This window comes from Danio aesculapii, chromosome 6, assembly GCF_903798145.1.
Source record: "Danio aesculapii chromosome 6, fDanAes4.1, whole genome shotgun sequence".
In the NCBI taxonomy this organism is placed as follows: domain Eukaryota; kingdom Metazoa; phylum Chordata; class Actinopteri; order Cypriniformes; family Danionidae; genus Danio; species Danio aesculapii.
The window spans coordinates 30,650,656-30,675,661 of NC_079440.1; the positions used below are offsets into that span (position 1 = coordinate 30,650,656).

The 25,006-nt window shown below is 38.7% G+C and overlaps 1 protein-coding gene across 2 annotated transcripts in view; it reads right to left on the reverse strand.

The window, feature by feature from the left end:
- sned1 (sushi, nidogen and EGF-like domains 1) overlaps positions 1 to 25,006 on the reverse strand; it is a 61,069-nt gene that overhangs the window by 30,063 nt on the left and 6,000 nt on the right. For both annotated transcript variants that reach the window (XM_056459948.1, XM_056459949.1), the window contains exons 2-20: positions 22,684 to 22,971; positions 22,238 to 22,378; positions 21,948 to 22,110; positions 21,729 to 21,854; positions 21,299 to 21,412; positions 20,785 to 20,898; positions 20,095 to 20,208; positions 19,575 to 19,607; positions 19,381 to 19,488; positions 16,293 to 16,385; positions 14,333 to 14,464; positions 13,890 to 14,009; positions 13,605 to 13,721; positions 10,611 to 10,754; positions 8,198 to 8,371; positions 4,939 to 5,052; positions 4,452 to 4,565; positions 1,662 to 1,775; positions 1,115 to 1,231 (exon numbers count right to left, since the gene is read on the reverse strand). In XM_056459948.1, coding sequence (XP_056315923.1) covers positions 1,115 to 1,231; positions 1,662 to 1,775; positions 4,452 to 4,565; positions 4,939 to 5,052; positions 8,198 to 8,371; positions 10,611 to 10,754; positions 13,605 to 13,721; positions 13,890 to 14,009; positions 14,333 to 14,464; positions 16,293 to 16,385; positions 19,381 to 19,488; positions 19,575 to 19,607; positions 20,095 to 20,208; positions 20,785 to 20,898; positions 21,299 to 21,412; positions 21,729 to 21,854; positions 21,948 to 22,110; positions 22,238 to 22,378; positions 22,684 to 22,971 — 2,440 coding nt within the window. The remainder of the gene's footprint in view (positions 1 to 1,114; positions 1,232 to 1,661; positions 1,776 to 4,451; positions 4,566 to 4,938; positions 5,053 to 8,197; positions 8,372 to 10,610; positions 10,755 to 13,604; positions 13,722 to 13,889; positions 14,010 to 14,332; positions 14,465 to 16,292; positions 16,386 to 19,380; positions 19,489 to 19,574; positions 19,608 to 20,094; positions 20,209 to 20,784; positions 20,899 to 21,298; positions 21,413 to 21,728; positions 21,855 to 21,947; positions 22,111 to 22,237; positions 22,379 to 22,683; positions 22,972 to 25,006) is intronic.

A 25,006-nucleotide genomic window follows, 5' to 3' on the forward strand; every position in this document is an offset into this window, starting at 1 on the left:
TGAATAAGACAATAATATGATTAAGGTGTTTACATGAGTTACTTTTTTAATGTTCCTTTCATGATACCGTTTTAAATGTTATAGCACATAATTCGATTAACGGCATTGCATCACCGCGCTATCCACATTTCCTCTAGAGTTTCATGTTACTTCGGCTGTTTCATTTTTAATTTGTTGACTTTAACAGTAGTTTGGCACTTTCACTTTCATTCAGGAACATTTCATTCATGCCTCCTGTGACAAATGATATATTAGATGCGAGTGTGAACTGCTGGAAGAGTGCAGTTATAATGGAATTTGGTACCACACACCGTATGGAAAAAAAACCTGTGTCTGTGTGTGTATGGAATATCTTGTCACCAAATGTGGCGAAAATCCTACACAAGGGTGGTTTAAGATGTGTACATCTCTGTACTGCACTTCAATAATGCGACTAAAATCGCCATACTCCACATGTCTTGATCCGATTTCTGTTTAGTTTGATTACGACCTTAATCAGATTAAATTAATTTAAAAAAATCCCTGTTTACATGGCAGAGTCTTAATCAGAGTATTGTCTTAATCACATTAAAATCGGATTATTGGTGTCCATGTAAACATACTCATTGTCAAGTGACTATTGATCTGACATGCATAAAACATAAAGTGACATGCATTTCTTGTTATTCTGAAACTTAATTCAGGGTTACTTTATTATTATTTTGCTGATTCATTTGAAACTTTAAGTTTGAAACTCAGTTTCTGTAAATTATTATTATGATTTTTTCTTAAACCATTGAAGCAGAAGACCTACTGCCTAATGCATTCAGTACAGTAGAGTTTTAGACAGTGGGGAGCCTGGGAATAAAATAAGTTGACAACCTTTGCTCTTTACCATGATAAGAAATTCCCATACCAAAGAAAAGCATGCATTTTAAGTTTGTAACAGCTAAGTAATTCCCATATTTCTACTTAATTAATTACTTCCCTGGAAGCAATTTAACAAATCACATTGCCAATAAAAACATACAAACTCAGTTCTATCTTAATATCTGGTTTCTTTCTAAATAGCCTCCACTTAAATGAAATGAATGAATATGGGTTGATTTTGAATAATGAAAGATCAGGAGCTGACCTCTCTCACAGTCTCTCCCTGTGTGGCCCACCCTGCAGGCACAGCTGTAGTTCCCCCTCCTATCACTCCGGCAGACACCTCGGTTCCCACATGGTTGCAGTACACAGGGGTTCTCCACTAGACGGCAACAGAGGACCAACCGAGACCTTATATTAAAGCACAACGTCTGACAAATGTGCAGAACTAAGATAATAATTTTTGGAGTTAGTGGAAGGGTTCAAAGAGTTCATTAACATTTTTTGACCAATTTATTAAGAAAAATAATCTTTCAAGCTTAAAGAATAAAAATCAACCCCCCTCCCCCAAACAAAAAACCCCAAACAAACAAAAAAGCAAGAAACCCCCCCCCCCCCCCCCCCCCCCCCCCCCCCCCCCCAAAAAAAAAAAAACAATTACATTAATTATTACATTAAGTATTGTGTAGCATTTATGTATGAATTATTAACTGTATATTAACCAAAATGTCAATTATATCTTGAAGTCTAAATGTGCGTTTTCAAATTTTTCATCTATTGTTTTCAGGAAGAATATATTATAGTTAACATACATGTCTGGCAGCGGTCTCCAACGTAACCCTCTTTACACACACACAGGTGGTTCCTCCTGTAGCCTCGGCATACACCTCCATTCAAGCAGGGATTTGGCTCACATCCATCCTGTTCTGAAAAAAAAGAAAACATCTGTATAATAAGATGGGAAATCCTTCAATCGAATAGTGTAAATAGTGAAAAATGAGATTTACAGTCAGAATCAATCGAAAAGCAAATCTGTTTGAGTCAAAATGCCAATGCAAATGTAAGCTCAAGCTAGAAATGGAATAATGAATCAACAAAACTGATTTGCTTAAAATAGCTATCATATTGCATCTTTTTTACGCGTACTCATGTAAGATCTAAAGCACAATCTTGTGTTATCTGCTTTAAAGCCCAAAGTACTCTTTAGCTTTTCTACACTCACTAGAGCAGTGTTTCCCAACCCTGTTCCTGGAGGCGCACCAACAGTACATATTTTGGATGTCTCCATTATCTGACCCATTAGCTTCAGGTGTTGGACTCTCTTCTAATGTTCTGATGAGTTGATTCAGGTGTGTTTGATTAGGGAGAGGTTAAAAATGTAAACTGTTGGTGTGCCTTCAGGAACAGGGTTGGGAAACACTGCACTAGAGTATGTATAAAATGTGAAACATTTAGAAGAGTCATCACAACTAAAAACATATACCGTGGGCCCTATCATACACCCGGCTAAATAAGGTGCAAGACGTGTTTGGCGTGATTTGTTCGTATTTTCAGACCATTTTTTAGACCACATTGTTTAAATAGCAAATTTGTTAGTGCCACTTTATGGAGTCATGGGTGTGCCGGTCTATAAAGGAGGTTTGTTAAGGCGCATTGTTAGTGCGTTGCTATTTTGAGGAACTAAAATAGACTGCGCCATTGACCAAGTAAAACCTGGTCTAAAGTCCAGGGCAGATTGCTTTAGTTATGTGCCTATGCAGGTTCAAGCACTTAATACACACAGCATTTACATCAATACACAAATATCTTTACAAACGAAAAATAAATGAAGTATTAAAATGCTACAAAAATAATCATTTACTACATAGATATAAATAACACTACCTCCATGCTTTCTCCATGTCGGGGGGCTTTTTTCAGTTTATTCATGGCAATTTGCATTTTTATTATAATGTTATTATTATTATGAGTATTATTTATTATATGCATCTTTTTATTTGATATAATTAAAACAAGTTTAGATTTGTCCACCTGTTGGGTTCTGAAGACAAATGCATCACCATATGGGGCATAAGAATAGGATATGTGTTTGAGTAAAACTCAGTTTTTTGACCACACTTCGGTATTATTTTTCATTTATTCATTTGCTGGAAAATAAAACTAAATTTAGAAATAGTTGTTGAAACAAAAATTTGTGCTTATCAAACTAAATTAAATATGTAGGCTAATGGATGTCTTCAGTGAAGTGCTTACAACACCGTTTCCTTATCCATGAAAGTAAAGGAGTAAAGGAAAGAGTAACAGTAAAGTAAAGGGAAAGTAAAGAGGCTGAATGGAGGAGGCTCATTCTTTATCCTCATGCTGCAGATGGTCTGTTGAACGGTTTTCTCGCTAGTAAAGCATTCAGTTTTTCCACTTACAAATTCCGCCAGGTAAATAAGAAATGTGCCATGACGCAATGCAACTGACTCTTAAAGGGAATGTGAGATGAGACTGATTGGTTTAATGCACTTTATGGTCAAAACACACCCATAACTCATTAAGAGAATAAGCACAACCTTGTTAGACTATGCGCCGTAGCGCAAACCCCATTTTTCAATAGCAAAAATGGATTCGGACACGCCTTTAATGCTTTTGCGCCATACGCTTTAGACTTTGCACCTAGATCGTTAAAATAGAGCCCTGTATGTGTCCAGCCAAATTTTTCTAACTATGCACAATGTATGAGCAACTCACACTTCAATTTGTACTTGCACTATATAGCTTGTCCACAACTAGTGCAGACGAAAACCAACTTTGTTGGCTTGTGTTGGCTTGTGTCTGGTCTTGTTTGGACCAAACAGCTGTGCATGAACACAACAAAAAATGGCAGCCGACTGAAACAAGTAAGCGTGTTCTTTGCCAGTGAGAGTATGTCTTTACGTACCCGTAGAAGGGAATAGTCTCTTTTTTTATTCCACAAAAGGAAACCAGAAAATGAAATAAGCACAAAGCGTAAACAAAGCAGTGTTTAGTACTGTAATCACAGTAAAGTAGCAACTCTTGTATCTTAAGAGTTGCCTTTAGATTCTTGATGGGATTCTACTGAATTTTTCTGTCAGTCAAAATGATATGCCAGTTTTTGAATCATCCAACAGACATTCAACAGCTCAAAAATCTTTTACAACTCACATGGAGCTCGTTGGAATGTTTTTTGAGAATGTAAGTTCTACCGCAACATTGACTCAGCAGAAATGGTACATTGCAAATAGAAGTCTATTTACATTACAATCAGTTGAAACCCAAGAGCTACACTCAGCTGAACAGCATTTAGCCATTTAAGTGGCTTTTAAACTGGCTACTTCAGTGATTTAGTTCAATTTAAACGGTTGTCAAATATAAGATAACAATTCTATTAGGGTTTTTTTTACTAGCATTTATTTTAAATCACGTTATATATATTTCTGTTTTAATTTTGACACATATTACTTATTAATTACATATTATCTAAATATTATAAATATTATATTATACATAATATCTAAATCAGTGACAGAAAAGGCAAATTAAGCCCACAAGTTAAAGAAATCATTCCTAAACAATTAAGAGACTTCTGATTTTACCTATCTCACAGTCTTGTCCGGCGTAGCCCTCCTGGCAGTGGCAAAAGTAAGAGCCAGGCTGATCCTCACATGTACTTCCATGTTTACATGGCTCAGAAAGGCACTCATCTATATCTGTGAAAACATTCAGAGATATATAAACTCAAGTCAGTTTTTAAAAAACATTTAAACCAAAATCTATAGTATCTAATTGTTAATATGACACAAGATAATTAGGTTAGTAACCTATTGCACATGTGTACTGTATTTATTTCATTTAAACAAAGGTCACACACCATGTTAGGATCTATAAGTACAATTAAAGTATGAATGTTAACCTGTGCTAATCAACGCATACCTACAGCAAAATATTTGTGTGAGCACTGCGGATATGAGACTGACAGCTTGACACTGATCAGTGCAGCATGTGCTTTCGCATAGGTCAGTTATATGCTGTTGGAATTTATTATCAAAAGGTTGCCGAATTTGCAAGTATGTGCCATGTTACCTGTCTGACAGCGCTGGCCGGTAAAACCCTCTTCACATTCACAAAGGTAAGAGGCCACACGATCACGACAAGTTCCTCCATTCATGCATGGCTGAGACAAACACTCGTTGATCTCTGATGAAAAAGAGATGGTGCGAGTCATTAACATACAAATCACATCTTTTCACATCTTTGAAGAGATCAATAATGGTACATTTGTAGTTTTGTTGCTTTTTGGCCCAGTTAGTAAATTAGAGATTCATAGAGATTCAGATAAAATCCCATTCAGATTTGTTTTCCACTTGCCAATCCTTTCAGAGATCCTATCATAAAAAATAAATGAATACATACATGTATGAATTAATTAAATAGTATTTTTTAATTGTTTTTTTAAATAGTACTTGTTTTGTTTTTTCATGTATACTCAGAAATATAGATACAAAAAGCTCTCACTGAGGTAGTACCATGTTAAAACTGTACCTAAAGGGTTCTTACTGCATAAGTATCAGCCAGGTATGTTTATTGCCAGAAATGCAAAGAAAATTGCAGAGCAGGTAATGGTTATTGGCATTGTGCTTATATGAAAGTCTTTGTGTGCAATGTAGCAGGTATAGTCCAAGGGAACACTGAATGCTATGAGACCAGGAGATGAGAAGATTCGGGGCCTGTACCACTGGCTAGCCAGTTAAATTTCAGTTTAATTTGCACCAATCTTGGGTTTTAGGTAACATGAAAGCAGTTCAGCTTTAATCACTCTTTGTTGCCAATGGCATTATGGAGCAGCTGAGCTGACCTACCTTCATGGTACCTAAAACACAGAATTGGAGCAGACTAAACTGAAACTTAACTGGCTAGCCATGGCCATCATTTAATCTGGCTTGTATAAGCCCCTGGAGATGAAGGGTCCAGGAGACAAAGAAACAACAGCAGGAGCATACAGGAAAGTAGCAATCGGTGAGACAGGTAAGTTCATACTGTTGGTGTGAACTGTTGACCAGATGCTGAGTAAAGTCATATTCACATTATGCTATCCAAACCGTGCCCAGGCCCATTTCCTGATCGTTTGAGAAGTGTGAGTGCTCTGAAACGGGCGTAGGCACGGTTCAGTTGGCCGGTCCTGGCCCAGTTGGAAGAGGTGTGCCAGAGCACGGTTCACTACACTTCACTTGTAGTGTGAGTGCAAAGCACACCAGAGCCCAAAACTGAAGACGAGACATGACTTTTAAGGGACTGTTTGATATGGATTTATTAATCATTCTTACTGTTCAATGAACGCAAACTGTCATAGATTATTAAAGACACAAACCCCTCACTGCATGACAGCTGCACCTTCAGCAAACTTCCTAATTCCTGCAGCACGATGACTTTATGATTGTTTATGAGCGTCAAAAGTGGCTGATCTGTTCGGCGAAATATTTGACTGCGTGTCACTGCATCCCAACTGACTAAAACATAACTAAAGAAATCTTCACTGTGCTGAGCGAGAGTGCTTTTTACTGAGCAGCGCATCATCGATGACGTAAGCGTGCTTGGGCGCGAATGCAATGTGAGTGCGGGCCATCGGGGGAGACGGGAGGGGGCACAAGCATGCTTCAGCCCGGTTCAAGGCAACTGTACATAGTGTACGTACACCCTAAGTTAAGTTTGACTGTTTATAAAGGGGACTAAAGAGGGAGTGCACAGGTGCTGTGAATCAGTAATCAGGGGAGTGAGATCAGGGGAACTAGGATCCAGGTCATTGTGGTGAGTACATTTAAGCCGTGGTCCCACTGCACTTTTTGCCCCATAGACTTTATTTCACACAAATACACAAGCAATGTAGCAGACAAATGTAGCAGCAAATGTGGCAGACAGGAAATTACAAGTTTGCAACAAGAATGCGTCAAGTTTTGCATTTCGCTGTGTTTAAATGTTCAAACTGTGAACTGCAAAACCGCATCATGTGATTGCGTGAGACCGATAGATGATCAAAACGCAGAAATTTAAAACATGGAGCAATCGCTCGCTTTTATCAAGTCTAATCATATTGTTTTATCACGCCCCTTTTTTTGCAGTGCTGTACAGCACAATTTCACAAAACACAAACTCTAGTGACCGCAGCTTTCCATGGACCATCTTAATGCAATCAATATAATGAGATTTTGTCAATATTGTGATTTAAACATTTCCTTATGTAAACGGGTCAACCATTTGATCTAAATAATGTGATTAAGCTCATAATCCTAGTAAGTATTATTGTAATAACATGGGTGGTGTATGCAGATTTTAATTGAATTATACAGGTGTGTAAACACCTTATTCGCATCATTGCCCTTCGGACCAAAGTGTGCATGTATGTGTGATGGTGACAATACAGCGTACAGTTTGTGGAATGCTACCTTAATGCAAGGAAAACAAACATACAGAAATGTTTTACATTAGATGTAAATCAATGTAAAATGTGGTCAGTAACACAACGACTCTAAGTCCATCATTTGTACTGTACAGTGAGCCATTTAATAATGGGTGTAAGCCGAATAATGACCACAATTCTTAGGGATTAATATGAATAATTGGAAATTGCATGTAAACAGGATTGAATAGCTTTAAAAAAAATTGTAAACATATTATGATTTAGCCTTTACCCTGGTTATTGGAAATAATTGCATTATTTGAGCACATGAAAACGTAGTCAATTAGTACCTAAATGATTCATATTGGTACCTTAAAAGTACATATTATTACTTAAAGGGTAGCGGCCCAGTGACAGCTTTTGTATCTTTATTTCTAAAAGTTCACATGATGAAATGAAATGGCCATTTAAAACATTCTTTCTGAAAATACAAGAATAAAACAAAAGGGGGATGACAAACTTCTCACCATCCTCACTGCAGCAAGAAAGCTGACCAAGGCATCTGGATTCCTCCCTGTCTTACTGTGTACATGGCCTGTTTATTTGATGCGATACAGATGATGTAGTAGCTCACATTGCCAGAGCAGCATCATGCTTTATGTCCCACAAAGAAACCGCAGAATTTTTTGTTTAGGAGCTCTGTACTGTGTGCTAAGACCTGACTACTTTATGTTAGCACCCTGACACACTACACAAACTTTATGTTGGTTTCAAACTACAATTTGTTTTAGAGTGTTTTTACTCTTTTGACATTTAGTAGGCTCATCAGCTCTTCTTCCCAGCATTCCAAACCAGCCAACCATTTTGGAATGTTGGTTTCAGGGTGGAAAGGTCTTGGGCAAACTTTGAACAACAAGGGTTTTGAATATACAGTAAGTCTACACTAACCTTCACAGACTGGAGGCTGGCTCCAGGACCCCTGGCTGCTGCAGATGATCTGGGTGGCCCTAGTAAGCGGAGTGTAGCCTGGGTGGCATGAATACAGAGCCATGGAGCCTGGGGTAGTGGAGGAATACTGTACCTCTGCATGCTTGGCTTTCACAGGGGGGCCACAGTCCAGACCTGCAGCAAACAAATAGGACAAAAATGATGTACATGAACAAGATTTGAAAGATTTCTTAAACCTTATATTTACTGTAACTATATAATAATAGCAATGCTAAATACAAGCAAATACAGCTTTTGAAGTGAATCAGGGTTAAGTAAATCTAATATTTATAAAAGAAAACAATAAATCTGAAAAATAATATTCATTATAATTTTTATAAAGATTACATTAGTATTAGATTGATTTGATTAAATACTAGATTGTATAAACTATTTACCATTTTAACAAAGATTAGAAATACACCTGTCAATATCTGAAATAAAAAAAATTCTACTTAAGATAAAGAATTTAATGGTCCGTTTCCACTGAGTGGTACGGTACAGTACAGTATGGTTTGGTATGGCCGTTTCCACTGTCAAAGGATACCAAAAAGCAAACTGTACCATACTACTTTTTGGGTACCTTTTGCAAAGGGTACCTAGCATGACAAAAGCGTACCAAAAGGCGGAGCTAGATGCGCAGCTGAACGCTATTGGTTTACAAAGCTGCATCATTAGCTTGTGGAGAAGCAGGAGAATGAAAACAAAAGAAACGCCATTTTAAAAACACAGCCGAGACATTACACTGTTATAATATATACATATAAAAACAAGCCATGGGTGACCCGAGCTCAAAACAAACATTGTCATCGTTTTGATGAACAGCCACAAAGCCAAGAAGAACAAAATCTGCTGTGTCCTGTCCCTTGCCTTGCTCTGTCTAAAAGGGCGAGTGGTTTTACTTTCTCCAGAGAGTTCGCCGCACGTCTATATTTGAAATAATGAAGTTTTTGAGCTGATAATAATAACGTGCGCGTGATTATTGAAGTGCTTCTGACATTCGATTCTTTCAGAAATGGACAAACAACGAGAAAAACAAACGAGCAAATGATTCTTTCAGCAACCTAAAACATAAACAAACTGCCATGTTTAACTATTATCATCACCTTTTTGGACTATTATGAACTCGGGAATGACCGAATTACTTTCTAAGAAGAAGTTACATGTGCTGGTGAAGATTAAAGATACAGATGAGAGGATTGGGCTATATTTCATGTTGTTTTTGAACCCAAATACGGACTAAAGATTAGATTAAATTCAACTTTATTGTCATTACACATGTAGAAGTACAAGGCAACAAAATGCAATTGTAAATGTATGCTGTGTGTTGCTGTTTTGTAATTGGCAACATATCGGAGACTGTAAGGGTCTGTATGTGTTCATATATGTTGCATTTATTTATTTATTTCATATAATTGCAGAGATTACAGTAGGCGATTTTGCACCATTGATCTGCAGTTATAATCAAATCATGTTCATAGAAAGGTTAGTAATGAACATTTATTTATTTGTATAAAGCATTCGTTTTGTGAGAAGTGCTTCTCATATGATATGTGAACGACCTGTACAGCTTTACTTTGACATTTCCTCAAACGAGAATGACATGGTCTGAAACTTTGTCGTACACCACACCCACCATAGGTACCCTTTTGGCAGTGGAAACGCAGACCTGATAAAGGTGACCCGTACCTTACTGTACCACTCAGTGGAAAGGGGCCATAATATAAACTAACTAAGTTAATATAACTTATACAGCAAATGCAGTGAGTTCTAAGCTGAGATGGGTTGGAAACACTATAAAACAATACACTGTGAGCAGAAGCAGCAACAGATATTTGTTGCTTTCTAAAGTTATTGCTTTTCCCGAAAGCATAAAGAACCAACCTGTCTCACTTTACCTAATACACATGGCAACATTTACAGCCACGAGCAGATCCATAAATAGAGAGAAGCTGTAAAAACATCCTTTTTGTGAAATGTTTTAGGAGACAGGGGGATGGTATTTCATCCTATCGTGGAACAGCAGGACACAAATTTAACCGCACTTTGTGGAAAACCTTGTAGAATCAACAGTAACACGGAGGCCTGTACAGCAGAGTTATAACCCAGGTTCACAGAAAGTATCAGATACACTGAAGGCTTAATCCAGCTCCATCTCTGGGGAGGTGACACACAACCCAGCTTTACTGCAGGAACTGGCACCTGCTGCTTCGTCCTGGCATCATCTGAATGAAGATTCTCCTCCTAACACGCATATCGGTTACACCTAAATGAATGAAAAGGGACTACCACAAAGAGCTGTGTGAGCTCCTGATTCCTGACTTTTTGGCAAACAGCTCAGTGTACTTCTGAAGTGAAAACAGAGTTTGATTACCCTCCAAAGCTGGATTAGAGCCTCTGTTGATCTCGCAGTGTCTTCCCATGAAGGACGGGGAGCACTCGCATTTGTATTTACCGATGTAGTGGAAACATGTTCCCCCATTTCGACAGGGACTGGAAGAACATGGATCTGGCTTTCCTAAACATAAAGCATCGGATGGTTTAAAACAGTTAAGGAAATTTGCTGTAAATTATGCTTACAGTAGGTCTGCATACAGTATATGTGCATTTGCAAATGTATTTGTGAAAGCATGCATGGCCATGTGTGCATCTAAACGAGGTCAACATGTGCGAGAAATCATCGATCATTACAGTAGCACTGAGAAAGAGAAACAGCTTTTCATGCATGTGCCAGGGCAAGTTGTTTTTCCTACATGCGAGGAATCCAAGCGTTGAACAAACTCCAGCAAATTGGATCATTACACAAGGCCAAACAGTTGCACAACTCTAATGTGGGACAAAGTTAGGATAATGAAAATCCAGAGATGAAAAGCATCTTGGCTTTGAAGATTTTTTTTTTGTTGAGTTTTACAGCACTCTATGTGTGCGGAAATGCTATTTTCCAAACATGAAGAAAAGCAGATTACACACTTCTTCCATTTGACCAAAAAAGAGGAAAGAAAGGGTGAATGAGAATAGTAACATCCCATGGGTTCTAACTGCTGGCTTGAATTTTGCATACTCGCACACACTTAAGTGCCTTTCGTGGCAAACCTTTCAAACAAAAAGCTGAAGGAAACACAATGTCATGTTCTTCAACAATAGAGGAAGCATTTTCAAACTTGTCAAATGATGAGGTCAACATTTCATCAGCACAATTACATGCTATTGTGTAGTGGTTCTGGACACTTGATCCAAAGCAAGCCCTGAGATCTGCATTTTGAACAATATTTTTATCGACGACCAAATCGAAATACTGAAATAAAAAAATGCTTTGTCAGGAAACATCAGCTTTACATTTCATATATACAGTGGGGAAAGTAAGTATTAAACACGTCACTAATTTTCTCAGAAAACATGTTTCTAAAGGAGCTGTTGACTTTAAATTTTCACTAAAGAAATCCATATATGCAAAGAAAACAAAACTAAATTACAAATTAAGTAATACTGTATGTAATAAAATGAATTGACACAGAGAAAAGTATTGAACACATGAAGAAAGGGAGGTGTAGAAAGGCAGCGAAAGCCCAGACAGCAGCTGAAATCTTTCAGTAGTTTTTCAGCAAACCTCTGCCCTTCGTCATTGTTAATTAATATTAGCTGCTTCAGTCCAACATCTACATTACCAGGATGATGAAGATGAAACCAGAGTAGACATTTCAGCAAGACAATGATCCAATTGAAAAAAGTCTTACGTGGTTTTAGAGAAAGAAAATCAAGCTGTAAAATGGCACAGCCAATCACCTGACTTGAATCCAATAGAAAATATAATAGACAAGATCCAGAGAACCATCAAGATTTTTACACTCTGTAGAGGTCAATTAATGAAACTTTATTCTCAATATGAGAGGTGTCTTTAAGCTTCCATCACCATAAAAGCCTTTTATATAGAGTATTAAATACGTTTTAGTAGTTAAGTACTATGTCCTTGTGTCATTCGATTGTTATTACAGGTAACAATTTTTTCAGAATGTTTTATTTGTATGTTTGTATTGTTTGGGTTTTTGCCAAAATATGGTTAAATTCCATGTCAACAGCTCCTTTAGAAATATAATTCCCAGGAAAAAAACATGACGTATTGAAACATCAAACATCATTGTATTCCCCAATGAGCCATTAAATAATCACAACCTTCTTAAAACCAGTTCTGTAGAACATTCTTTCGACCTTAAAACATCTGCCATGTGGTGAGGCTTTGATTTGCCGAAGTAACGATAGGTCTGCCTATAATGTCAGCATCAGGTCCTCCAGTTCCTGTGTATTACAGGGTAGTAGTGGTGATGTGGCATGAACCTGCTTTTTAAAGATTAACCACAAATGGTTGACTGGGTTTGTGGGGAGAAAATTAGGAGGTCGAGACATTATTACAAATTTACCAGCCACCCCCTAAAACTTCCTGCAGTCTCTTATGGGACATTATCCTGTTGTACTGACCAAGGACAAATGTAAAGCCACCGGTCCTACACCACCCAACCCGATCTGAGCTGGGATCGAACCGGCAAACATTTCTGCATGGGAGTCGGTTGCTCTACCAAGGAGGCTAAAGACCATGGCCTCTAGTGTCTGTCACTAGAGCACCTTTAGAGGTCAGAGTAGTGAGGTTAACCTGCTCATCACTTCACTAGCTGGCCTCTGCTACACTCACCCCCCTAAACCTCACTTCAATCTGGGTCACGGTACCAATGTAACCCCACCGGTACTAAACCACCCCACCTGCTCTGAGCTGCGATCAAACCGCGGACACCTCAGCATGGGAGTCACTTGCTCTAACAAGGAGGCTAAAGACCATGGCCTCTAGTGTCTGTCGCTAGAGCACTTTTAGAGGTCAGAGTAATGAGGTTTACCTGCTCATAACTTCACTAGCTGGCCTCTGCTACACTCACCCCCCCTAAACCTCACTCCCATCCTGGTCACGGCAACGATGTAACCCCACCGGTCCTAAACCACCCAACCTGCTCTGAGCTGGGATCAAACCGCGGACAACTCAGCATGGGAGTCAATTGCTCTAACAAGGAGGCTTGAGACCATGGCCTATAGTGTCTGTCGCTAGAGCACCTTTAGAGGTCAGAGGATTGAGGTTTACTTGCTCGGCACTTCACTAGCTGGCCTCTGCTGCACAAAGTTGCCATGAATAAGTACACTTAGTCCCAGATCTCAAGGACTGTGCTATTGGAATCCAGTATATCAAGAGAAACTGATGTGACAGAGCATTTATGCTTATAAAATTAATAAGAAACTTTAAACAACTTGATCATATTTTTGTCCCTGTTTAAATGCACAACAGAAAACCAATTATTACTGCAAAGATGTCTTGACGTTGAACACTTACCCACTTCACAGTGTTTCCCTGTGAAACGGTAAGGGCAGACACAATGGTAGCTCTCAGCTTCTTCTTTACAAGAACCTCCATTGCGACAGGGACTAGAAGCGCAAATACTTAATCTGACTGAAGAAAAAAAAGGAAAATTAAATATTGTATTGTTTAAGACTTCTGCTAAATGGATACGTGGTGCTTCATGCAATATGAAGCACAGTGGTGGAGTTGCTAAACATGTGACTAAATGTGCAAGCCTGCAAAGACAAAATGGTAACAAGAATGGCAAGCACAGCATACCTCTTTCGCAATGCTTGCCTCTGTAGCCGTGTTTGCACTCGCAGATGTAGTCTCCATCTCTTTCATAGCAATACCCTCCATTCTGACACGGTGAGGAGTCGCAGGCTGATTGGGGCTGTACTGAAAAACACACACCAGCTTCACCACGTTCCCCCACAGCGGGTGATCATTTTTACCACTCACTAGTAACTTTTATTTGCATGTGTTAGAATGATTTCATTTAAATGCACAGCATGGCATAGATCCTCTGTGTATTTTAGTAGCCAACTTGAAACTTTAGCTTACCATTATGTCAACATACAAATAAATCTTTCTTTTCTCATTTGCTCATAACATTTTGCCTTTATTGCTTTGAGGACATTTGCCATCCTGGCACAGAGTTAGTTCATTTGTCATGGAGCCCATTCTCAGCACATGGCTTCAATGCTCTCCAAGGGTCTTACCATAGGGGTAGAAATCCTTGTGATCAAATTCAGCACCGGTTTGGCAGGTGCAAAGGTATGTGCCACCATATTCCAAACATGGACCTCCATCTGGACATGGCCTGTTGTTACTGCAGGGTGTTTGTGTTACCTCTAAAGAGTGAAATATTAATTCACAGGAATTAGTTGTTTTATAAATATTTAGAAGTACTTTTGACATAACTTATTTTTATGATGAAATGTAATCTATGGCTTTCTGATTTTCCGTCATCAGGCCAAACAATTATTTCACAATGTGGAGAATTTCCAGAAACACATTATTTAGTGTGATTTAATAACAGACCATTCAATAGTAAGCTAATAGCAATCTGTGCTTAAAATAGAAGATCCACACAAGTGCAACTACTGTGAATTGTCATGCAATTTTCAGTTAAGGACTGGCAAAGTTAAAGGGCCCTATCATACACCTGGTGCAATAAGACGCAAGATATGTATGGCGCGATTTGTTGCTATTTTCAGACCAGTGCAATCCTAATTTTCATGGTTTTGCACCACGTTGTTTAAACAGCAAAACCATTTGCTCCAATTTGTGGACCCATGGGTGTGTCACTCTGTAAAGGAGGTGTGTTAAGGTGCATTGTTGGCGCTTAGTTATTTTGAGGAACTGAAATAGACTGCGCCATTGACCAACTAAAAGCTCGTCTAAAGTCCAGCGCAGAGCGAGTTAGTTATGCGCCTATGTGGGTACGCTGACACATTGCTTAATACACACAGGATGTAGAGCAATACACAAATATCTTTACATATGAAAAAAGTTGACAAAATTATTATTTACTACATAAATACAAAAACTGCTGCCTCCATGCCTTCTTCATGTCGGGGGGCTTTTTTCAGTTGCTCATGACAATTTGCAATTGTATAATATTATTATTATTAATATTATTATTATTAATGTTACTAGCTGTGTTATTTATTATATGCATATTTATATTTGTTTTAATAAAAACAAGTTTAGATTTGTCCACCTGTTGGGTTTTGGAGACGTATGCATCATTATGGGGCACACTAACAGGACGTGTGTTTGAAAATAACTTTTTTAAATAAATAAAATTTATTCAGTTGCTGGAAATTAGAACTGAATTTAGAAATAGTTATGAAACAAATCTTTGCAGTTAACAAACGAAATTAAATATTTAGGCTAATGAATGTCTTCAGAGGAGGGCGTACAACACCGTTTCCTTATCCACGAAAGTAAAGGAGTAAAGTAAAGAGTAAAAGTAAAATAGAGAGAAAGTAAAGAGTCCAAATAGAGGAGGCTCGTTCTTTATCCTCACACTGCAGATGGTCTTTTTCAACTGTTTTCTCCCTAGTGAAGCATTCAGTTTTTCCTCTTACAAAGTCCGCCATGTAATTAACAAATGCGCCATGGCGTGACGCAACTGACTCTTAAAGGGAATGGAAGATGAGACTCTGATTGGTTTAATGCACATTATGCTCAAAACACACCCAGAACTCATTAAGAGAACAAGCATGACCCTGTTAGACCATGCAGCGCAAATCGTATTTTTTCATCCTTAAAATAGCAAAAGTGGATTCAGACACGCCCTTAATGCTTTTGTGCCATGCACTTTAGACTTTGTGCCTAGATCATTAAAATAGAGCCCAAAGAGTTCAGTTAAAGGTGGCAAATATTTGAATTCATTGTCGGACTACTTAAAATCCATTGTGAATTTTAATAATTTTTAAAAAGACAAAATCTTGAAATTTTTTTTATTATTATGTACCACTTGTAGTTTTTGTTTATGGTAATTTATAAAAGCCCTTCTAGTGCTGCGAATTAGCTTTGGCTAAAATCATTATGGTACATGCGTTGTATGGCTTTTATTAAAATAATCTCTCATTTCTTCTGCCTTTAAAATCTTGACAAATGGATAAAATCTTTAAAAAGTATTTTCTGTATTTGTTTGGAGTTAATACATACCAAACTGACAGTAGAGTCCAGTGAAGCCTGTAGGACAGTCACATGTGCCATTCACATCAACACAAATACCTCCGTTCTGACAGGGACACTCCTCTGTAAGGGATTTAAAAGCAAAGAGAGAGACAGATGAAGAGAAGCCTTTGGCAGGAGATCAGCATAGTTTTCAACTTTCTGAATAAGTAAACACTAACCAATCTAAAATATGTGGCTCTTTCTTCACTTCAGTCAAATTGGCACAAAGTGTAAATTCATCACAGGCATGTGTGGGAATATTGTGGGTTTCTTTAGTTTAGCATAGTGTGCTGTGGTGGTGTTTATTGTACTGTTGTCCATTATAAACTTATTTCCTGGGTCAGTATTTCCCACGTTTCCCACACAGTTCATGGTGTGCTGAATGACTCTTAAGTCAGTGTTCAGCTTTTCTGTATGATAACTCTTTGCTTTCCTCACCCTGTAATAATTGTGGATCAATCAAGTAACTATATCTCTGTTAAAAATTATTTCCTTTTGAAGTCCTTACATGATGTTGTTATTTATCTGATAACATTTTAAATTCGACCTGTATGACCCTAAGGGCAATTAATAGGTTGTTAATTTGCTGGAGCCATTTTTATTCATTGTCTTTAAGGTCGGTGTCTTTGATCTCTGTGCCCTATTAGACACTCCTGGGTTCTGCCTGTGAGCTTCTACCTTCTCTTTTTGAAAGGACTGCATTACTTTTTCCGCTGCACATTCCAAGTGAGCCAGGCAGGAAGGTATTTTGGAGATTTAAGAGAGTCTATATAAGCGCAGATTGTTATTTCAGCTCCAGGGGGAATAGTAGGATGGATTCGCTGTAGCTCAAAATGTATACTTAAATCTGGGGATATTTAGGCCAAATTCACACTACACAGTTTTAAGGGTCGGCTGATTGCTGTGTTCATACAGTATATGACTTGATCGTCAGTCTCTAGTTGTTGTGGTGTTCATGTTACATTACGTAATCAGTGGCGATTCCAGGATTTTTTTGATGTTGGGGTGCTAATGTGGGGCTTAACACTTTAGATGGGGTGCTAAAAATCTAAATTACACAGATTTTAGGAACATTTAAAATGAGAATATTTTACTTTTTTACAGATGTATCAAACCTTTTTTCTAATATATTTTCTAATATATATTTTTTTATATGTTGTATCACACATAGCCTATATTTACCAATTTCTTTTATTCACACTCAGTAAATAAAAGTCTGGACAATTCTTAAAAAAACATTTAAAATTACCAAAAACCAACACAATCTCACTGCAATTCCTGATTTTTTGATTTAGTGGCTAATTCGTATGAATTTGTATGATCTCATTCGTAAAATTTGCTCATCCCCAATGAGTTTAGGGGCGGGATTGGATGCCATGACTCTTTTTTAAAATCATACATTTTTGTACAGCTGAACTCGTATGAATTTGTACAAATTAGCCTCTAAACTGAAAAAAACAAAAACAAATGTAATATAGTTATGTTTCCTCGTAAGATCAGGCTGGCAAAAACATATCAGGTCTACATTTGGGGCAATTCATCTATTGTTATTGAATAACGGCACATGAGTTAAGATTCAAATAAGTTGATTTCGTTTCAAATGCATTGTGTTGGTGTATAGAGCCAAAAATGTTAGAATTGTGTCAATGTCCCAATATTTATAGACCTGTCTGTTTATAGTGTATAATAAATCTAGTTTTTTATAATGGTGATAACGGCGTCATGGTGGCGCAGTGGGTAGCACGATCGCCTCACAGCAAAAAAGTGGCTCGTTTGACCCCCGGCTGGGTCAGTAGGCATTTCTGTGTGGAGTTTGCATGTTCTCCCTGTGGTCACGTGGGTTTCCTCCGGGTGCTCCGGTTTCCCCCACAGTCCAAAGACATGCGCTATAGGTGAATTGAATTAGCTAAATTGGCCGTAGTGTATGTGTGTGAATGCAAGAGTGCATGGTGTTTCCCGGTGTTAAGTTGCGGCTGGAAGGGCATCTGCTGTGTAAAACATATGCTCGATAAGTTTGCGGTTCATTCCGCTGTGGCGACCCCTGATTAATAAGGGGACTAAGCCGAAAAGACAATGAATGAATGAATGAATAATGGATAGCTTATGATTTTTTTGATATTTCACTTTACAGCATTTGACTGTGAATATTCATGGCGGAACTACCAGAAAGAGCAAATGGCTGCTTAATGATGACCTACATCACAGACACGCAGCCAGCTAGCTCTCTGAAGTGCAGTATCTGCAGTGCTTGTGTCTATCAGCTGATCTATCTGCTGATCACTCGTATATCTGGCTTTTAAACACTCCAGTGTATGTGTAAGTGCTCTGTGGATAACATGAATCAATCATCATGGGTTGACTTGCTGTCTCACTGGCTGTAGCTCATCACTACAACTGATCTCACGTAATGTTTGGGCTGACCAGTCCAGATATATGACATGCTAAATATTTGCGAGGTGTCAGTGATGTGTCAGCAAACCTCTCTGATGTGTCGTTAAGTACATTTAGTTTACACAAAGATTGCAGAGTGCCAATCACCTGCTGATTTTCCTCAGATCACAGCCTGATCTGTCAGCAAATTATTATCTTGCAAATTGGGCTCAAACCCTGTAAACTGACTAAATGAGAGAAAGCAGGAAATAAGGATATTGTCCCTCATATCATGTTCATAACCGAAAACGTTTGAGATTTGTAGTTGGATGTCAGAACATTTCAACAAGTTTCATTGGCTTTGTTGCAGGGAAGTGAATTCCAAGCATTAGCACTGTCTCATAAAACAGAGGCCCTTTAAAGTCTAGACAAGAGTCCTTCCTCTTGTTGGTAAAGTAGTAAAAAGTGCCATAAAGCAATTATTTACAACATCAAGCGACTTGCTGCAAGGTCTGAGCAGTAAACCTGGTGAGGTTTTGTAGGTTTGGATAATTATGCTCATCCATCACGGCTACATAATCTTCCTCAGGCAGTGCTTCAAATTCCTGTGGGATCGTGATGTCTGTCTTGTTCTTTTCTGTGCCATGTTCCTGCCCAGTGACTTGAGGAAAGCATCTCCTTTGCATTAAAACTTGAGACTACTTACCTTCACAGTTGTCACCATAGTATCCAGGCGTGCAGGTGCAGCTGTAATTTCCAGAGGCAGTGTACTCGCAGATTTGATGTTTGTCACAAATCTCTCCAACACAGGATTCTGTTTATGAAGTAATACATACGAGTGGTATTTTATGAGTTAAGTGATTCAGCCTAGTTGAAGCTTGAAGAACATTTACCACTTACCTGTCTGAGTTGCAGCATCAGCAACAACCAACTCTGTTTTATGGGGAAAAATACTTAATTAGTATGTTGTGGAGGTATTACTACATTAACACAATCTAATCATTAACTAAAGTTTAATTAAGTGATATCTGTAAAATAAAGGTAAACCCATAAAAACTGAACCAAATCGAAACCCCAATTTAAAGTTCAAGCCACTTTGTTGACCTAAAGGGCCAAAATAAAACTGATAACTTGACTTTTTTAACAAAGGAATTAGTTGAAGTACTCAGACATCTGGTCTGAAGCCATAGATATCCTATAGTGTTTCATTCTCCTTATCCGTTTAACTTTTTCAGCTTCTTGGAAAATGTTACAGCAAGCCAAATGTAAAGGGGAAAGTAGGTGGCTGGCTGTGTAAACACATTCTATCATTAAACATTTTTCGCCTTACAAATGGAAACAAAAACAAAGACCGGATAATGTGTTGCGCCTGGCATTTATAAAGTGAGATGGTTGGCTGAACTTGAGAGTAAAAGCACACCTGTCTCACATTCGCTTCCAGTGAAGTTTGCTGTACAGGTGCAGGTGTAGTTATTTACCAGGTCTTCACACACACCTCCATTCAAACATGGCATTGACATGCATTCATTGATGTCTGTATTCAAAAACACAAGATTCATTGGTTAGTGCACGAACTTTGAAAAAGTCAGGCCTTGGAAAAGCTTGGCTTTGACTATATTGATATTTTAATATTTGTGCAGGTGTATTGTTTCTTTAATCAGGTGTCTAGTATTAACATCACTCTGGTCTTGTGTAGAAACAATAGAAACAAGCGTTCAAGATAAACAAAGTCAAGCAGATTAGTTTTCAAAGAACTTCCCAACTGGGTTTGTATTTCATCAGTAAACTCCACTGTGGGAAGCCCAATTTGTTAACCAGGGGAATCATGTCAGTGCTTTTTCCTAAAAAATCATATCAAGGTCTGCTCAGAGCACTTTCAATATTCGGAACATAAAACCTGACCCAAAATGAAAACAGGGAAAGAAATCAAAGTACCTGATAAAATAATTCCATTTACTAGCTGTCCTTTAAAAGTATTGTGCTATTGCAGTCTTCGGTCTAGATAACACCATCTGTCAAATGAATAAGTGCAAGCCTAATGTGGAAAAAAGGAAATGTTCCCTAAGGAAAGCCATGGCCTTTCTGTGACACTCCCAAGATCCGTACTCACCTGACTCGCATAGGAACCCAGTGTAACCTGCTTGGCATATGCAGGTGAAGTTGCCGACACCCTGTATGCACTGTGCTCCATTGAGACATGGGGTCTCCTGGCACTCGTCTATGTCTGCAGGCAATAAACACAGAGACACACATGTACACATAGACACACACTGGATATTTATTCAGCTGATTAATATATCCTCCACACCGTTCCCCTCACTCTAAAACTATGCACTTCTGGCTGTGAAAGGTATTAGAGGTTTGATACATCTCTGCAGGCTGGACTGTGGGAACGAGAAAGAGGCTGAAGCCAACAGAGTGCTCAGGGAGGGGGGGAGGACAAAGTCAGGGAGGAAAGAGTCCACAGCATAAAATGAAGAGCTTACCGAGTTCAAAATTCACATCATTTTCACTAGCTATTTTAGACCTCATTGGACAAGTTTTTGAGAAGAAGAAAGTTTTCATTTTGTTAACTCATCATGCAATATGCAGAAAGTCAGATAATTGATGAATCTGGAATTTACCTGTCTCGCAAGTTGCCCCTATGAATCCCACTGGGCACAGGCAGATGAAATGGTTAATCTTGTCCACACATGTGCCTCCATTCTGACAGGGGTATGAGGAGCACTCATCAACCTCTATCAAAACACAAAGTAACAACAAATATGATGTCACTTATTAGACTTGCGCACAGGAATGAAAACAAGAGGGAATCCTAAAGTGTAAGGGGTGGAGAAAAAGGTAATGATTTGACCACTGCAAAACATTGGACAGACTCTACTGTATGTGTATTGCATACAGATGTGACCAGGGGAAATTCTCTCCCTTGGGTTGTCCCACTGGCTTACAGGGTGGAATTCTGCTTTTACAAGCTGACTTTTTCTTTCCTGGCAAGGAAGAATACAAAGGATGATACAGGTTGTGGGGGATGGAAGGATTTCATCATTGGTTTACCTATCTGGCATCTGCGTCCAGTGAATCCAGCCAAACACGAACAAGTGAAAGAGGGATTTCCAGTGATGCAGTCATCAATGCAACGTCCACCATTTCGACAGGGCCTTAAATTGGCACAGACTGAAGCTGAAGAGGACAATAGAAATGTATGTATTCTCCAAAATATTTTCTAATTTGTTGGGTTGACTGGCTATTCTTTTTTTCCCTCTGGTGGCATACCTGAGTCATTGCAGCCACCCACTTGAACATGAGAATCATCAATACGAAAGACCCAACGACCAGGATAGCCCACATTTGTAGTGGTTTCAATTTCAACAATATCATCTGTTCGGGAGCCTGGAATGTTGAAATAGCGCTTCCCATCACCAGCATTAAAACCTGCCTAGGAAGAGAGTGGAAGTGGAGGAGAGTTCTCTCAGAGTTGTTTCTTTCACATTGCATTTTTAGTCATATAATTTAAGACTTGAATGCAAAGTGGCAAAATCGAAAAGTAATGGCAAAGACCTTACCTGTGCAGCTATGCCCCCTAAGCCAGCTAGGTCTCCACCACTGGTAGCATGCATTCCTGTTGTCCAGGTAATATTGTGGTACTGGAAGATGGTGAAGGAGAGCTCACCATCTGTGATGAGAACTACTTGAAATGTATTGACCTTTAGAACAAAACACAAAGCAAGTCATTTGCCACAACTAGCCTGCATATTTATTATTGGAATTATTATTTTACTAGTTAGATTAGTTTTTTTCCACTCAGGCTCTCAAGATCCACTATAATGATTTTTTTAAATTTTGATCAAGATTGGTTTTAAACTTCTACACAGTGGACCTTGAGGCTTAGAGTAGAGAAACTGTGTGTTATATCACAGAATTACAGAAAACACAGGCCTATTACAAGAAAACTAATAATAATACAAATGCTGGGTTGGTTTTATATGTTTAAGTGTCATTGACTTTGTACCGGAGTTATTGAGCTGCCGCCAAAAAATGTGACTTGATGCCAGGTAGCAATTAGCACCCATGTGGTCACAAATGTTGGGAACTCCGGAAAGTAACGATTACTATCTGCAGTAGCTCTTCTCAGGATAGCAGGATCTTTGCTCTCACGATAGAAGACTTTCCCTGCTCGCCGGTTGTCTACATCAGCCCAGAATGGAGCCACTACTCTGCGGTCTCCAGCAATAGGGAATGCCACAGGGGTGAACTGGGACACCTCCCTCAAGAAAGACACCAGGCCATTGTTGTTGACCTAGATGTCAAAGAACAGAAGAACATGTACGTGCTCGGGGTTAGCAGAGTCTGCACACAAAGCTTGCAGCTTACCTTTCTGGCACTCATTCCTGGATTCCATTGCTTAAGCTTTACCACACCATGATCTGCATGTTTGGACATTCATTTTCTGAGTTGCATAAATAGCATATTTCATCTCCATGAAAGTCTTTCTGTACTATAATATACCTGACAACAGAGGCTTGGTTGGTTCCCTTAATAGTACTGCAGAGACAAGACATCACAGACTAAGATAACTTGATTTTGAACAGAATATTTTAAGGACATTTCAAGTAGAATTTAACCCATCAGAAAATCAGTTTTCTTATAGTGACATTTAGAGGATATATTGCAAAAGGGCCTGGAACAGTAATCTGATGGCTGTGATGTATGAATCATGCTGACTGGGGATAAGCAGAGATGAGGTGTCCAGTAGTGTGTTGACACTTGAGAGTGAGCAGTAGCATTGTAGGATAAAAGAGTAAGGTCAGGCCCTGTGGCAGATGTATCCTTTCCCCATAAGGGAACAGACAGCTGCCTTGTTCTGCCAGACATCTACGTCTTGCAGCTGAGAAAACCAGATCACTGTTCAGACACACAGACACACTTTGACACACCTGCCCTGGCTCCTGTCCACTAGAAGTGGTTTTAGAGGGTGAGGTCCTTATAACTGCCTCTAAAGTAACCACAGAGCCCGGCACTTGCTTTGCTGACCACTGGTTTTGCTCTGTTGATTGAGTCTATTTCTGTTTGAATATCTAGCCAGGCTGACACTGAAGAAAACGTAAAGCATTCGCAGATTCACTCTGTTGCTAAATTGATATGAGTATGCATGCAATCTTACTAAAAAGATAAGTTGGTGTTTTTGTGAAACTATACCAGCGAAAAAGTGAGGAAGTCACAAAACTCTCCTCAGTAGTTCTCTAATGATTTGAAATCCTTACTGAACAGTAGCTACGTTTCCATCCAAAGATGTGAATTAGGTTGATGCTCAAAACTGGAATACTGCAGAAAACTTTTGTAAACAAAGCTCCATTTTCACCCAATGAGTCAAAGAGAACAAAATCATCACTTGCTGATAATCTGGCACCAAATATCAAAAATAATAATGTAACTTGCTGCTGAAGGAAAAACTACTGTGGGCCTTTTTCTTATTTAATAAATGATTTGTGTCTCAGAAGACAAAATGCAATGAATGTTGGGTGGCTTTGGAAGGCACTGAAATGATCTTTGGGAGTGCAGCCTCTCAAACCACTTTGATGATGGACTTTGGCTAAGGGATTTTAGAATGACCAAAACAACATTTCAGATGGTTTGAAATGTGGTCGGTTTGCTGGTTAGTCCATTAATGCAATTTTTCCCATTATGGCCATTTTTGTTAAACATGATCTGTTAAAACAAAATCACATTATTATTTTGATGTACATACTGGAATTAATGCATTTGCATCATAAACTCACCACTTTATTTGGTACACCTTACTAGTACCGAGTTGGACCCCTTTTTGACCGACCAGAACTGCCTTAATCCTTTGTGGCATAGATTCAACAATGTACTGGAAATATTCCCCAAAGATTTTGGTCTATATTGACATGATAAGATCACGCAGTTGCTGCAGATTTGTCGGCTGCACATCCATGATGCGAATCTCTCGTTCCACCATATCCCAAAGGCACTCTATTGGATTGAGATCTGGTGACTTTGGAAATCATTTGAGTACAGTGAACTCATTGTCATGTTCAAGAAACCAGTCTGAGATGATTCACACTTTATGACATGGTGCGTTATCCTGCTGGAACTAACTATCAGAAGATGGGTATACTGTGGTCATAAAGGGATAGACATGGTCAGCAACAATACTCAGGTAGGCTGTGGCATTGACACGATGCTCAATTGCTACTAATGGGCCCAAAGTATGCCAAGTTAATATCCCCCACCACCACCAGCCTGAACTGTTGATACAAGTCAGGATGGATCCGTGCTTTCATGTTGTTGACACCAAATTCTGACCCTAC